Source organism: Dendrobates tinctorius, unplaced genomic scaffold (assembly GCF_039654945.1).
Source record: "Dendrobates tinctorius isolate UK_male_01 unplaced genomic scaffold, ASM3965494v1 ptg000070l, whole genome shotgun sequence".
Lineage (NCBI taxonomy): Eukaryota > Metazoa > Chordata > Amphibia > Anura > Dendrobatidae > Dendrobates > Dendrobates tinctorius.
In genome coordinates, this window is record NW_027361738.1 from 99,996,690 (window position 1) to 100,013,568 (window position 16,879).

General features: G+C 49.7%; 1 protein-coding gene across 11 annotated transcripts in view; it reads right to left on the reverse strand.

Moving 5' to 3' along the window:
- Positions 1–2,053: 2,053 nt before the first annotated feature.
- Positions 2,054–16,879, reverse strand: part of MAP4 (microtubule associated protein 4) — an 83,436-nt gene continuing 68,610 nt past the window's right edge. For 3 of the 11 annotated variants that reach the window (XM_073582227.1, XM_073582225.1, XM_073582226.1), the window contains 12 exons: positions 16,219–16,319; positions 15,890–16,111; positions 14,879–15,047; positions 14,504–14,566; positions 13,969–14,303; positions 12,204–12,332; positions 11,513–11,605; positions 7,575–7,652; positions 6,705–6,786; positions 6,242–6,315; positions 5,992–6,157; positions 2,054–5,439 (listed from right to left, as the gene is read on the reverse strand). In XM_073582227.1, the coding sequence (XP_073438328.1) occupies positions 5,432–5,439; positions 5,992–6,157; positions 6,242–6,315; positions 6,705–6,786; positions 7,575–7,652; positions 11,513–11,605; positions 12,204–12,332; positions 13,969–14,303; positions 14,504–14,566; positions 14,879–15,047; positions 15,890–16,111; positions 16,219–16,319 (1,520 nt within the window). In that variant the 3' untranslated portion in view covers positions 2,054–5,431. The remainder of the gene's footprint in view (positions 5,440–5,991; positions 6,158–6,241; positions 6,316–6,704; positions 6,787–7,574; positions 7,653–11,512; positions 11,606–12,203; positions 12,333–13,968; positions 14,304–14,503; positions 14,567–14,878; positions 15,048–15,889; positions 16,112–16,218; positions 16,320–16,879) is intronic. The other 8 variants (XM_073582228.1, XM_073582230.1, XM_073582232.1 and 5 more) reach the window with 8 other exon arrangements.

Genomic DNA, 16,879 nt, shown 5'->3' on the forward strand with positions numbered 1-16,879 from the left:
ACTAAGGGGGAGGTCGGCCTTTATACGGGGAAGGGGTGTCTGAGGGTCCGGCCTTAGAATCGACTTCTGGGAACACTGACATTTGTGTTAATGCTGCAGACTCCACAGTCCATATATTAAAGGGTAGGAACAAGTGCAGAATAGGAAGAGTTTGGTGCGGGTTATGGGAACCTTCCCCCAGCAGTCTACTTCTGTTATCAGAGCTGCAATGTGGAGAAAGCTGATGTAATCTGAGGGGGCCGGGAGGGGGGGGGGAGAGAATCTGAGGGGGCCACGGGGGGGGGGAGAGAGAGAATCTGAGGGGGCCACAAGGGGGGGGGGGGGGGGGGGGAGAGGGGAGAGAGAGAATCTGAGGGGGCCACAAAGCACCTGCTAAGAAATTAGAAAATCCTGTGGTCACAGCTCCATTCTGCACTATGTGTGGAACTTTGGAGAATCCTCTAAGACCTGGGCAGAACACAGTGACCCTTGTGCCACCTTACCTTGGGTCACTGTGAATGGTGGAGGAGGAAGCTGCTGCCCCCTTCCACCATACAGTGTGTGACTGACACTGTTGTGGGGCTCATACTGACCCCCTGTATATACAGTATAAGTAATTACTTGATTTAATTGTTAACTGAGCAGAAATAAATTTCAGCCATATTGGTTCAGCCTCTGGTCTCATGTGGCTCCCTGATAAGATTCCTAGTGTCAGACAAAACCCTGTGACTTGGCTACAGTTTTTTTTTTTTACTTCAATAAATTTTTATTGCATATTTTCAAAAAAGAAGTAACACCCCCAACGTAGGGGTTGAAACATAAGCATAAATGTGCATACTCAAATTGACAAAGTATAAAACAGAAAACATATCTTCGGATATGATTTTTCTTTATGCAAGTGTCGCTATATCTTCAATGCAAAGGGGCAGACTTCTAACCACAGTTCCCATATTCCATCAACCTTTTTCTTGGTAACTGACGAGTGCGCCAGAGTTTGTTCATATTGACAATGTATATTAGTTTTGTCTACCACTTCTCTCATGGTGGGAAGAGACATCCCCTTCCATTTAGCAGCAAAGGTGAGCCTAGCCGCAATCAGAATGTGACACTAAACCCCTGATATTTAAAGGAAAATCAGTTGTCCCTATAGGCAACAGTCCCATTGATGGTATCAAGTTAACCTGAATCCCAGTCACCTACCGTAACATATTTATAGTATTCCAAAAACCGATCGCCACCGGACAGGACCACCGCAACCTCTCCAGCAAGCCGAAGTCTGGTTTGGCCCATAATGTACCAGTTGTCTTAGACACCTATGGCTGCAACTTTTTGATGCCACTATGGAATATCTGCTGCAGTTTGGTTGCGCTCGGCGCACCGTGAAAAGGACGCATGCGCCGCCAAACGCATACTGCGCACGGCCTGCGCCCCCAGTGATAAAGATATGGGGGGGGGGGGATGGCTTTGATTGCATTACTACAAGATATGTGAGTTGTTACATGTATATTGATATCCACTGTTTATTGTTTAAAACCTTTTGAAACCTAAATAAAAATAACTGGTTTAAAAAAAAAAAAAAGATAAAGATATGCAGCGTCATGCGCCGGTAGGCGGAGCTACCTGTGGAGGCGCAGCAGGGGCTTATCGGCGGCCGTGCGCAGGCTGTCACTGCGCTCAAAAGCGCAAATGTGAAACTAGCCTTACACTTGTACATTTCCATAACTGCAGCTGCATTCCCCTCTCTCCCCATCTGAGATGTTGTGTTTCCAAAAGGAGAATAAAAAAAAAAAGAGAAAGTGATGTAACTGAGGTAGGACTAACATTTGTTTTAATTTTGGAAAATTGTGGTTAAAAGAACAAAAAGAAAAAGTTGTGAATGCAGCCTACTGGTGCATGTAGCAGTCATCCTCCTCGTAGATAGTTACCTGCTGCCACCACTAGGGGGCGCTCCAGGTGCACCTGAACAGAAGAGACGGACATGGACTGCCAGCACTAGGGGGTGCTCCAGGTGCAGCTGAACAGAAGAGATGGGCGCTCTGGGTGCAGCTGAACAGAAGAGTCGGACACTGACGCATTTCACATCTAGAAGCTTTTATTTCAACCTTTTACGATAGAAAGTTTCAGGATGTGGAGCAGATAATATTGCTATCAGTATAGAAGGGAGGAGCGGGCAAAGTCAGGAAGCCGCCATCGTGGCTTCTATCAGCAGCATGTCAAACATTCAGTCACAGTCCTGTCCACATGAGACCGGACCCTCAGCTCCTGGCCACGGGGGGGCACCAGATCAGTTATTGCAGAGCGAGGAGCTACAGCCGCTGGGGGCTTTGCTCGAAAGGATGAATTCCAAGTATAGCCCCCGATCATAAATATCAGCGAGGGTCCGGAGAAGTCCTGATAAAGTGCTCGTCGCCCCACAGAGACAGAAGGAGCCGCAGTGAAGCGGAGCAGTGATGGCGAGAGACCTAACAATACTATTTACGTCTTGTTCTCCAGTCACAACCAGAGCTGCTGTCACTGTTGTCGTAGATCTCCATGCGCTCCCCACCCAATCCCATATTCCAGGGGGTTAATAAGAACACAAGCGAACCATGGTGCATTACAATAGCTTCTGTATTCACTAAGATAAACCCACAAATTAGAGAAAGTGGAGGCAGCTCTGGGTGTGACTAGAGAATAATACAAGTTAAAAAAAAAAAAAAATTATGGAAGACTGCAGATCCCTCCTGTAAATTCGGGGTGTTTTACATTGCAGGGGTCCTCTGTCTAGACCCCCAGTTTGTTCCTTTCAGACATTTGGCACTTAGTGAGCAAAAATCACTACGATCGGCCACTAATGAGAGCGACTACAGTGAGCCCACACATGGTTAAAATGTGATTGCATCCACCAGAGCTAGGTCAGATATGAACAGGACCCCCGAAAACATGAACGATAACGCCGTCACACAGAAAAACGCACATCGCTAGGACGAGATAGAAATCACTAACTACCCAGGAAAGCCGGGTGCACCAACATGGGCGCCATCACCCAACACAAACTTATAATAACTGCAGGAGCCAAGGGGGGGAGTGAGCCGTGACGCCACCCAGACCCTCAGCCACTGTCCAGACCCTTGGCAACGGCATCTATATTTGTGGTTACCCAGATATCCCAGAAGTAACACCACCCCAATTTAAAGGGAAATGCTCGTAAACAATGACCCATCTATTAGAAGCTTCTAACAAAAGAACAAAAAAGAAAAAAAAAAAAAAAATGGAACAAAATTGCAGTGCCACCTTACAGGCCGGCGCCTCGGACGCCTCTGCCGTCACCCACCGCGGGCGTGAAGATTTCAGGATAAGAAATAAATGGTCGTGTTATAGACTGGTAAATACCATAAGGTCAAGCAGGCGGGGGGGGGGCGGCGGACAAACCTGGAAGATACCATCACAGAAAAGGTAGCGGGAACAGGAACAACAGGAAAGAGACAACATATGGGAGCATCTTCAAGGTACCCCCCATAAAATAACTCCGTCCGTCCAGTTTATTGCCCTTTGTGCCCCCCACGCTCTGCGGATGACTCCCGACTTCCTCTATCTGCTTTCTGCCCCTTCTTCCTGTTCTAACAGCAGAGGCAGTCTACTATATAGCAGACGTTAGAGAATCTGAGCTCCCACCTCCGGGTACTTTGAGACTTCAGTCATTCTTGTAGAGATTGTCGGCATATAATGGACTGGACTGCAACACTGAGCAGGAAATCCAGCTGTGAGGAGTCCGGACCTGAAACATCCTAAAGACCCCCGAAACGACAACTGAAGGCATGCGGGATCACAGCCATGGGGGGAGGCAGACGTGGGATATGGGGAGGGGGGCACACAAGACCGACCATTTGTGTGTCATCCTGAAGAGTCCAGCACAGCAAGCGAAGAGTTAAAGACGTCCAGACACCGCTACAATTTTGTCACATTTTAATGTCATTTTATTAGAAATCATGCAACAAATTTATTATATTTATATATAAAAATACAAGTGCAATAAGAACGGTGTAGGTCCAGGTGTCGGGGTGCGGCCCCCCTGGTTACCTAAGCTCTGGCCTTACCCCCCCACCCAACCCCCCAGAATAAATTATTTACACGTCAGTCCTTTAGTGTCGTCACAGCAAGTAAAATGTTAGTCCAAACCACAAACAGTACAAAAGGAAAAAAAAAAGTCAAACGTCCCCCCCAATAAACGATCCTTAAACCTTCAGATATCACCTTGTCTTCGTCCCTTCTCTCGGGGGGCTTCGGTAAGAACACGCCCCCCTTCCTTCTCTAAAACAATATGGCCGACATTCCCAAACCCAACAGCGGTCGCGGCCCACGTCCCTGACACTTCCCAATCCTTTCCGATCACGGAGACCGCGTCACACATTTTTCAGAAGACTCCCATATAATATTCCCTCCACAATCACGTGCTGAACTTTCCGATTCGCAATAATATTAAATATAAACCTAAGAAAAATAAAAAATTCCGCAACTTCGATATGTGAAGAACTTGTAGCGATGAGAAAGCGTCGGAAGCGGCGGGTGCAGGACGTCCACGTGGGCTGCGGAGCTTCGAAGGTTACGGACGCGTCCACGTGGCGCTAGTCATATACATATACCCAACATTTCGTATTAAATTATAGACACAGGTTTGTAATGAAGATGGCTACCAGGGCCGGCTGCCATTACCGCCCCTCCCCCGGCGGGTCTGGCTGGGTGATGGACGCCCTGACCATACCGCCATTACCACCCCTCCACCGGCAGGTCTCTGGCTGGCTGATGGACGCCCTGACCATACCGCCATTACCACCCCTCCACCGACGGGTCACTGGCTGGCTGATGGACGCCCTGACCATACCGCCATTACCACCCCTCCACCGACGGGTCACTGGCTGGGTGATGGACGCCCTGACCATACCACTAACTGCCCCCTCCCCAGCCAGAATTTGCCATAAATCCGCCTTATATAAAAAAAAGGTACCATTATCCCAGACAGGGGCGCTGCCCGACCCACCATCACTGAAGCCAGACACCAGGGGGCGGTGGCGAGCCGGCCGTGGTGTACAATGACGAGCAGATGTCACTTGGTGCCGTGGAAGGTGAACGGCGGATGGATCGGTCGTAGCGGACACCATGGCGGCTGTAGCGGTGGTGGAGGAGATGTCACCATGTCACAAACCCTCTGCTGCGCTATGGATAGTAAGAGCGGGGGAGGGGGATGCAAGTGCAGAACAGAGGATGGGCTATAAAGGCGAAGGCGGGGGGAGGTTGCAGACGAATTCTCCGTGGTCCATCCATCGGCGACGGCCGGGGTGGCTCATCAATCTGCAGGGAAACAGTGACGATTTCGGAGGTGGGTGAAGAACAAGTGGGGAGGACAGGATGATGGGAGTTGTACAGGGAGGAGATCAGACAATGAGAGATGGAAGACGACACCACAAATTCATCATTAGATGCCTGGAAAATAAAAGCATTTTGCATCTCAGACGGTGAAACGTGGCGGAAAGTTCCTGTAATCCGGCAACGTAAACCCGAACCAGCAGCGAGAACCACAGCGGATCTCACTTTGTGGCAGAACAGTCTGATAATCCAGAACATTCCAGATTACAGGAGCCTTCCAGATCCATTATTTACACTGCAGTAGTTGGTGGGACATGACAAGCTGCTGCAGACCCCAGGGTCGAGGTGTAGGGGGCGCTACACACATCCTGCCAGTCTTTACTTTATACAAAGTTTTATCCTTATTTTTTTTCCAGCTTTAGTGTAACTTGTCAATCCAGATCCCTGCTTCCTGTCAGTGTCCGGAGCATTCAGCGAGAGCAGGGCTGGATCTGTAAAGACCTCAGCCCGCGCCCGGGAGTCCACGTGACCAAACACACGAAAACGTGTCTATTCACCGACAGCAAGCGGAGATCTCCATAATGCCTCCCACTAGGATCTGACTGGAGACCCCATCACTGCCCTGGATCCCCATATTCTAGTTAGAGGGGTCCTCCGTCAATTTCTTACTTGTCTCCGGTATGAGAGAATTGAAGCTCTGGATTTCCCTTTGATTGCTGCCGTCTACGGGGAGCGTCTCCGCCACGCCATTCTCCCGCGTGTCCACCGCCGTGTCATCTGTGGCGGCTGCTAGGTCCCCGTTCTGTGGTGGGGTCCTCTGTTCTGCATCGTTCTCCTGGAGGCAAATGAAGATTTTATTTTTGGGGGCAGAGAGAATGATGGGACCCCCCGACCGCCCTCCGCGGTCTCCGGTTCAGACCTTTATGCTCTCCTGAGGTTCCTGCTTCATCTCAGTCTTCGGTGAGGACTCGTCAGATTTGGCTTCACCACCTCCTGCAAGAGAGGAAGAGCCGCGGTGTATGGGTAAGAGATAGATGGGGGAGAAGGGCACTGACTACTAACTACAACCCCTGCCCTCCACAGTCACCCCGGGAGACTTCCAACAAACTCCCAGTAAAAAAAATAACTGTTCACCAACAGTGCGAAACCCCTCGTCATCACTGCCCACCACAGAGCCGTGCACCAACGTAGCCGATCCGAACTTGTGACTGCCCGGTCCCTAGCAGGAGCGCCCGTCCCCAGCCTACAGAGCCCAGCAGGAGCGCCCGTCCCCAGCCTACAGAGCCCAGCAGGAGCGCCCGTCCCCAGCCTACAGAGCCCAGCAGGAGCGCCCGTCCCCAGCCCTGAGTGGCACCCACCAGTCTCTGCAGTCATTCGCTCACCTGACTTGGCTTTAGTGCTCGGTTTGGAGCCGCACTTGGAGGAAACCTTGGAAACATCCACCTTCTTGTTCAGAATCTGAACCTGCGGGGAAGACAAGTACAGAACATGAGCGACGCTCGGCTCAGTGTCCTCGTCCGATCCGTCGTCTAATCACAGACTGAACCTACAGATCTCAGAGAGGAAGAAAAGACCAAGAAGAACCCTGTGAAGAAGACAGGCGAGTCAGGTCAGGGAGCCCCAAATATCGGCGTTACCCCAGACGGGTCTCATCACCTGCTGGGTGCAGAATTAACCCTTCAGGGCTCACACTCCTTTAAAGGGGTCTTCCAGATTTATGTAAACAGTATAAAAGTGTTTAAAAAGTCTTACAATTTTGCAGAAATCATAATTATACAATGGTTAAAGGGGTCCTCTGGGGCAGCTCACATCTGCGGAGACACGCCCTGGTCTAATGCATAGGACTGGTGCATACTGACTGTTAATAGTGCACGTGTCCCAGCGGTACGTGGAGACGTGACGTCCTCCTGACGCAGAAGTGAGACGCCGGACCCCTTTATCCTCATTGGGCTGGAAGCCCCCTTTAACTCGCCCTGCACTGAACATCAGAAACCTGAGGAAGGTGGGAGAGAATAAGAGGCAGATACGGAGGAGTCAGAGGACGCCACCAGCAGCGGCGAGAGACATGGATCCAGCGTGCCCGCATTGCCCCAGGTACCACCATCTATCCGCCCGCTTACACCGGCTCTGGAGGTAGCGGCCATATCACCGGAGGGGCTCGGCTCGGGCTGGGGGTAATCCCCCTCTATTACAGTGATGGACAGAGCAGAGATCAGTGCGAGGGGACGCGGTGCTGGCCGCACATTACTCACGTTGGCACCGCCCGGTTTGTGGCTGGTGGACACTGACGGACGGCTGCTGCCTACGGACGGTTTGGCGGCATTTGTTACCTGTAAATAATAGGGGATTTAGTTCTGTAGGGTTGAAGGCAAAGGAGAAGAGACAGAAAGGAGGAGAGCGCGGAAACCAGAAATATATAACTAAGGAGAGAAGGGAAGGAAAGGTGGGAACGACGTCCGGAGAGGAAGTGTACAGCTGGCAGCACTACAACTCCCAGCATGTCAGGAGCATGGCATCAGCTACAGCACCGCACGAGACTTATGGCAGCAGTCGTGCACATACGACACCAGGGAACCAGCGAGATGTCTGGGAGTGGAACTGGCGCCTCCAAGACTGGAGACACCATGGCGAATTTCTTCCAAAAGCAGCGCCATCCCTAGTTACAGGCAGTGAGTGGTACTGCAGCTTGGCCTCTATCGGACAACAGCGCTGATCCCTGGCATGGCGGCCATGTGTTTCCATCCCCTTTCAGGAACTTGCTCATACAGTAAATAAAGGGGTTAAATCTAAAATATAGCTCGAGTATCTGCAGTATACTGTGCCCCTGAGCATACACATCTGTATGGATAGGTCAGGACCCCCACAGGCAGCACTACCCTGGGCCATGCATTAGTGAGTGCTCCCCGACTGGGCACATGGACTGTGCCGCCATCTGCTACCACGCACCGAGCTGCCAAGATGCTGAATATATTGTTTGCACGCTAAGGGAAAAAAAAAACAACAAAAAAAACATGCAAGCTGTCCGAGAATCGGCCGAGGGATAATTAATTAACCTTGTAGGCGCCAAATGACATCACGAGGCCTGCGGGGGGGGGTGTAACTGCTCCCGCGTAGTCACTCGGTTGGTGCTCTACCTCACTGCATTACATTGAATCCATGGCACGACAGGGGTTAAAAGCTACAGGGGAAGAAAGTCTGCAGGTGCAGCAGAGTACTCCCCCGCGCTGCACAGGTGCAGCAGAGTACTCCCCCGCGCCACACAGAGTCACTTCTCTCTCGCATGGCTCAAAATAAACGGCGCCACTCCTGACCATAGGTTGAGTGCAGTTTTACAGCTCAGTACCATTCCCTTTAACAAGGAGCCAACATGCAGAATCAGGAATATCCCTATGGACGTGAGAGGCAGTTTTTGTTTTTGGGGGTCATGCAACCAGGTCTTAGTAATCCAGTAGCCTTGCGCATGAGACAACAACTCTCACTATGCGACCAGCTTGAGTCTAAAAATCAGCAACCTAATAAGAAGTCGAGCGCAAGCTATAAAAATCCCACTCCCAGATCCAAACAGTCGGGGACCCCCCCCCCAGACAACAGGTGATCTGCAGCTAGCAACAGGACTGGCAGACGCATGCAATAAGGCGCCTGTGGTCTGATCACTTAGCGATGGCGACGTGGAGCGAGATCACGGGAAAACAAAGAAGCTCCACAACTTTATTATTCATCTCGTCCATTCATTTTTACAACATCTGATTCCTGCCAGAGACTGAAAACCAATCATCGTTCTAAACCTGCTCACACCGATACATTGCAGCAAACTATCAGGGCAGGTAAAACAGCTCATTCCGTATAACTCAAGATTGGATCTATTTGTAGTAAACCCTCAAAAGAATTATATCCAAGCTTCAGTTTACTGCTCTCATTCACTTACAGGAATCAGAGGTAGTGTAAAAAACAAAGACAAACCTCCAAATAGGTCACAGTTAACAACGGGGGTCTCACAGGGGTCAGTATTGGGCCCTTTTCTTTTTAACACATTTATTAATGTCCTTATAGGGGGCGTACAGAGGAGAATTACACTATTTGCAGATACTAAACTCTGAAAATGTGACCAACTCAGAGGAGGACAATTTATTACAGAAGGATTTATTTTAGCTGGAGTCTTGGGCTGAGAAATGGCTATCGAAGTTTTAAGTAGATAAATGTAAGGTTATAAACTTGGGCAGAGGAAATAAAATGCATAAATATGAGATAAATTATGTGCTAAAATGGTAAAACACTGGGTAAATGGTCACTGAAAGAGCCTTGGGTGTATGGATGGACAGCAAACTCAGCGTTAGTGACCAGTGCCAGCAGCGACTGCCAAGGCAAATAAAATAATGGGATAGATTAAAAGAAGCAGAGACTCATGACTAGAACATAGTTTTCTCTATACAAGTCACTAGTGCGACCATAATTAGGATACTGGGTACAATTTTGGTCTCTGGTGTATGAGACTGATATAGCGGATCTAGAAGGGGTGCAGAAAACAGCGACCAAGGTTATTAAAAGTCTGGGCGACTGAAGGTGATTGGCCATCAAACTGGGGGTTATTCAATTTGGAAATATGACGATTTAGGTGCGATCTTATTACAATGTACAAACATATGAGGGGACAGTACAGAGATATGTATAATGATCATTGTACACAGGTTCTACGACAGAAATCTCTACTGTAACAGTAGTGAAACTATGGCTTCTTTCCTGTAAGGGCAGGGAGACTATGGCCTCTTTCCTGTAAGGGCAGGGAGACTATGGCCTCTTTCCTGTAAGGGCAGGGAGACTATGGCCTCTTTCCTGTAAGGGCAGGGAGACTATGGCCTCTTTCCTGTAAGGGCAGGGAGACTATGGCTTCTTTCCTGTAAGGGCAGGGAGACTATGGCTTCTTTCCTGTAAGGGCAGGGAGACTATGGCTTCTTTCCTGTAAGGGCAGGGAGACTATGGCTTCTTTCCTGTAAGGGCAGGGAGACTATGGCTTCTTTCCTGTAAGGGCAGGGAGACTATGGCTTCTTTCCTGTAAGGGCAGGGAGACTATGGCCTCTTTCCTGTAAGGGCAGGGAGACTATGGCCTCTTTCCTGTAAGGGCAGGGAGACTATGGCCTCTTTCCTGTAAGGGCAGGGAGACTATGGCTTCTTTCCTGTAAGGGCAGGGAGACTATGGCTTCTTTCCTGTAAGGGCAGGGAGACTATGGCTTCTTTCCTGTAAGGGCAGGGAGACTATGGCTTCTTTCCTGTAAGGGCAGGGAGACTATGGCTTCTTTCCTGTAAGGGCAGGGAGACTATGGCTTCTTTCCTGTAAGGGCAGGGAGACTATGGCTTCTTTCCTGTAAGGGCAGGGAGACTATGGCTTCTTTCCTGTAAGGGCAGGGAGACTATGGCTTCTTTCCTGTAAGGGCAGGGAGACTATGGCTTCTTTCCTGTAAGGGCAGGGAGACTATGGCTTCTTTCCTGTAAGGGCAGGGAGACTATGGCTTCTTTCCTGTAAGGGCAGGGAGACTATGGCTTCTTTCCTGTAAGGGCAGGGAGACTATGGCTTCTTTCCTGTAAGGGCAGGGAGACTATGGCTTCTTTCCTGTAAGGGCAGGGAGACTATGGCTTCTTTCCTGTAAGGGCAGGGAGACTATGGCTTCTTTCCTGTGAGAGCAGTAAGATTATGCACAACTCTGCCAATTGATGTTGTAATGGTTGATTCACTGCAAAAATTCAAGGAGGCCTGGATGCCCTTTCCAGATTCTGTGATGTTGATCCAGGGAACTCGTCTGATCGCCGTATGTGCAGTCGGGAAGGATTTTATTCCCATAACATGGAGCTATTAGTGTCTGCCCCATGGGAGGCTTTGCCCATGTTAAATTATAGGTTGACCGTGATAGATTTATATCTACCTTCAACCTTAAAATCTAGTTTCACAGATTTTATTTTAAATGAAAAACAAAAACTGCATCTCCCCTTTTTTAAATTTTATAAAAGAATAAAAAGTTGTGTTTTTTTTGTTCCCGCCGCTTCCTATTAATGAATGACAGCATTAAACTCCGGTCAGTTCTACAAGTATTAAAACATATACCCCCGACACACGGACACCGTTAGTTCATGGAGCAGGAGACATGATGGATATTAGCGGCCACACGGACATGACGCGGCGCCCGGCAGCCATACTTACATTCCCACCACCAGGAACATGCTTAATATTGTCCTTGGAGCCACACTTGGACTGAACATGGCTGTAGTTGACTTTTTTGTTGACTATCTGGACCTGGAGCGTGACCGGATGGGGAGAAAAAACAAAACGAGACACAGAAATGGAGAGGCGAGGTTAGAAAATCACGTGACAGCGAACAGGGTTACGTGAATGACAACAGGGAGGGGAAAACATGAAGCAAAGGGGTTAAGCAGCAGCTACAGTGACGTCCTAGGCCACCCATGCAGAGTCAGCAATCCTCTTTTTGCAACACGCTGTAAGTTGATACGCTGCAAAGTCAACACCAACACTAGTGATTCAGTCCTGCGTTACAGACCACCGCCATACTGGTGGGTGTTAGTACCAGCAATCTGCATGTGCCCTCGTGTCTTATTTTTTTCCAGAATTCCTTTAAGTGTTGCATGTTGGACCCCCAATGACCAGGAGAGCGAGCTGGCACCATCAACAGTGTAGAGAGCGCCAGCTCACGTGCATGATACTTACCCATCACTCCGAACATGGGCACGCGAGCGTTTCTATCCGCCGCAAGGAGGAGGTGTTAGGCAGATATACGATAGAAGGAGGGAGAGAGGGACAGATCGCTAAGGTTAAGAGAGAAGTGACTAGGAGGAGGAGGAGGCGACAAGCCGGCAGCGGCTCACAGAACACTCACTTTCCCATTGGTTTGCTTTTGTGCGGTCTCTTTAGGGTCTGCCGGCTTAGTGCTGGCTGTTTTAGTGGCGGCTGGGGCAGGTTTTCGGGCTGTGCTGGCGGGCACAGATTTTTTCTCTACTTTTGCCTGCTGGGGGGGAAAATGTAAGATGGTTTATAATTCAGCAATAAGAAAGGAAATAAGTCACCTGTTCCCTTATTTATAGCGTCTCATTACAGAGTGACTGTTCAGGGATTGTCCATCTGGTCCAGAACTGCAGACGAGAAGGAAACGAGACCTTGTACTAATCCCGGGTTACATCCTGTATTATACTGCAGAGCTGCACTCACTATTCTGCTGGTGCAGTCACTGTGTACATACATTACATTACTGATCCTGAGTTACATCCTGTATTATACCCCAGAGCCGCACTCACTATTCTGCTGGTGCAGTCACTGTGTACATACATTACTGATCCTGAGTTACATCCTGTATTATACTGCAGAGCTGCACTCACTATTCTGCTGGTGCAGTCACTGTGTACATACATTACTGATCCTGAGTTACATCCTGTATTATACTGCAGAGCTGCACTCACTATTCTGCTGGTGCAGTCACTGTGTACATACATTACTGATCCTGAGTTACATCCTGTATTATACTGCAGAGCTGCACTCACTATTCTGCTGGTGCAGTCACTGTGTACATACATTACATTACTGATCCTGAGTTACCTCCTGTATTATACTCCAGAGCTGCACTCACTATTCTGCTGGTGCAGTCACTGTGTACATACATTACATTACTGATCCTGAGTTACATCCTGTATTATACTCCAGAGCTGCACTCACTATTCTGCTGGTGCAGTCACTGTGTACATACATTACATTACTGATCCCGAGTTACCTCCTGTATTATACTGCAGAGCTGCACTCACTATTCTGCTGGTGCAGTCACTGTGTACATACATTACATTACATTACTGATCCTGAGTTACATCCTGTATTATACTCAGAGCTGCACTCACTATTCTGCTGGTGCAGTCACTGTGTACATACATTACTGATCCTGAGTTACATCCTGTATTATACCCCAGAGCTGAACTCACTATTCTGCTGGTACAGTCACTGTGTACATACATTACATTACTGATCCTGGGTTACATCCTGTATTATAGTCCAGAGCTGCAGTCACTATTCTGCTGGTGCAGTCACTGTGTACATACATTACTGATCCTGAGTTACATCCTGTATTATACCCCAGAGCCGCACTCACTATTCTGCTGGTGCAGTCACTGTGTACATACATTACTGATCCTGAGTTACATCCTGTATTATACTCCAGAGCTGCACTCACTATTCTGCTGGTACAGTCACTGTGGACATACATTACTGATCCTGAGTTACATCCTGTATTATACTCCAGAGCTGCACTCACTATTCTGCTGGTGCAGTCACTGTGTACATACATTACTGATCCTGAGTTACATCCTGTATTATACTCCAGAGCTGCACTCACTATTCTGCTGGTGCAGTCACTAAAACGCTGTATTTTTGGCCCGTAGAGCCACATGACAAAAGTTGGTAGCTGCGGCTTTGAACCATCTCAGCTACTACCTCCAATGTCACCTCCATTTCACCATCGTTTTATTGACCGTCGCCCTCCATAAATCAATCATGCAGAGAATCCGCACAACGACCGACCCTGCAGCCATGACAGATGACATGAGAGGGGAAGGCACAATGTACGAGGTACGGTCACTCGGTCGGACGCCGCCGACAATCACCTTTCCTCCTCCAGGCTGATGCTTCAGGTTGTCAGTGGATCCGATCTTGGAGCGCACGTTCTTCAGATCGGGGGCTGTTGATGGACGAGGCTGTTTGGGGGCTGCGGTGGGCTTGCTGGCGGCCAGTGCACTGGAAGGTTTACCAGCCGGGGCTGTGCTGGGTTTGCTCAGTGGAGCCGGGCGGGTGGTGGGCAGCTTCTTGGCGTCTGTGGAAGCACTGGGACCAGTAAGTGGTTTGGAAGCAGCTGGTTTGGTGGTCCTGGGGCGGCTGGGGGCTGCTGCGGCTCCATTGCTTTTTGTTAGATCAGCTGGAACAGATTTGGGGCGACTTAAATCTGCGAGAAAGAAAAAAGAAAAAAAAAAAAAAAAAGAAGAGGGAGTCAGTCCTCCACCGAAACCCACCCAGGAGTGAAGTTAAAGGCGATGGTCAACGGGTTTGTCTGGGACCATATAGGTGGTCTTCGTGTCACCGCAGACCACCCAGACCTGTATCACATATACGTCCAGTATGTTCCCAGCAGACAGGACTACGTACCCGTAGGGGATTTGGTTATGGTGGGCTTCTTGGCTTCTGCCACCTTCACGTCATTCTTCAGGGCTGTAACAGAGGAGACCCGTCAGGCCCGGGCCGGCATCAGAACACGACGTGAAAAATTGTGTGACCCTCTAGAAATCAATTTCATCTATTGGGGTCATTTCTGCATAAATTACTCCAAGTCTCCACTTCCAGCTTGTGCTTAGACCCTTAAAGCTGAACTCCAGCTCAGCCAGTAAATATCCATAGCTCCGGCTAAAAATTGCCATTTGGCCCCATACAATGACATGGGCCTTTGCAGCTGCTGCTTGGCATTGGGCACTATGACTTCCCAGCATTATTTGTTTTCCTGCAGGATTAATGGCGGCGACTTACCACTTGGTCGTTTGGGGGTGACATTAGGTCTGGGAGCGGACGTTAACGTAGTAGTTGCAGCGGCAGATGCGCCGAGCTTGGGGGCCGCCAGGCTGGCTTTAACAGAAGAGCGAGGGGTAGCCAAAGGTGTTGGGGGCTTCTTGTCCGGGGACTTCACTGGACTTAGACTCTGCTCAGAAGAAAAACAAAAAAAACTGACAGTAGAAGTCCTACCGATGTCACAAGGGCGGAGGGTGAGGACACCGGCTGTCGACCTCCTGCCTCTTACTATACACATGGTGGTCTGCACAGGTGTCAGTTTCGCTTTTCTTGGCTGTGATCGCGCCCACTTTATCACTACGCCCGTATTAATTCACAACCACAGGAATAATTGCTCCGCGATGTCCCGTCCAGTGTGTACAATGGCCGCTATTGATCGGGGCGCTCGGCTATGAGGTGGGAGGCCCCATTCTCGGTATAATTGCAGATGTCCACAGCAGAGCAGCGCGTGGAGGGAGGAGAGCGTCACCTACCTACCATATGTGCCAGATTAGAAAGGCAGCAAAAACGGCACTGAGAACGGGTCTTCATACAATGTAGCTTATCGTTTCCCGGCCTCCCGTGGATCATCACTTTCCCATCATCCTGCATATTCTCTCTTTGGCATCTCTACCTATTGTGATGCCAATGCTATGCTCAGCACTGAGCCAATCACAGCTCTCCGTGAGGTCCCTCCCCTCACAGCAGGCAGTCTCACAGAGAGATGCTGCAGCTGCATCCCCCTCCTGTCTCTCTACAGTTTTATACTAAATTAATCAGAAAAATAAGCTACCAATGCAGGAGGTGAGGAGACGCCGACCCCAGAGGGCCGTTACACAGTATATACACTATAGGATCAGCAGATTGCGTCACTATACACACAGGAGCCGGGTGCAAGAGCCGCGCGCAGGGGCCACCGCCTCCAACCCAACCTGCAATGCAAGATTCCAGCTGACGGGTGAACAGGTATTTTCCATCTTCACAGTCACTTACCTTGGGCTTTGCCTCCTTCGTCTCCTTAGATGTGGTGGACTTTGTCGCACTCCCTAGGGGGCGCTTTGGAGTGCCGTTGCTAACAGTGCTGGCTGGAGTGGGGCCGCTGGTCTTTTTAGCCGGAGTGGGTGTTGAAGAGAGCGGCTTCTTAGGGCTGGCGGCAGCCAGAGGCTTACTTCTAGGGCTAGCGGCGGGCTTGGACGGGGTCACTGCTGCAGCGGCCTTTATATAGAAGATATAAACACACAGTGTGATCTGTGCAATCTGTGGACGTCTTACAGTCCGACTCCAGACATCAGTATCGCGTGCACAACCGCTCGCTCTCATACCTTAACCTTCTTTTCAGGACTCGCGGGAAGCTCCTTGGTAGGAGGAGCAGTGATGTTTCCTGTGTTGGCGGCTTCTGGGGCGGCGCTCGCTTCTGATTTACCTGAAAGGTGAAATTCACAGGTTAAGCTCCGAACGCTGCCACCCGGACTGGAGACCCTCATACGTACACAGGACTGATTACACACACACACATGAATCTGCCATAACATTAATACCAGACACAATCCTATCACAGTCATTTAGTCTGAAGGACAATATTGGTAGTCACTAACCAGTGTAACTAGCAACACCCCCTCGAGCACCGCAGTATACCGGGTGCATCCACCTCCCATGAGAAACACTATACCTGGAGCACCCCACGAGACCCGCCGTATACAGGGTGCACCCCACGAGACCCGCCGTATACAGGGAGCACCACACGAGACCCGCCGTATACAGGGAGCACCCCACGAGACCCGCCATAAACCAGGAGCATCCCACGAGACCCGCCGTATACAGGGAGCAGTATTATCAGAGGACAGGATAAAGCCTGTATCATACCCCAGAGCTACACTCACTATTCTGCTGGTGCAGTCACTGTGTACATACATTACATTACTTATCCTGAGTTACCTCCTGTATTATACTCCAGAGCTGCACTCACTATTCTGCTGGTGCAGT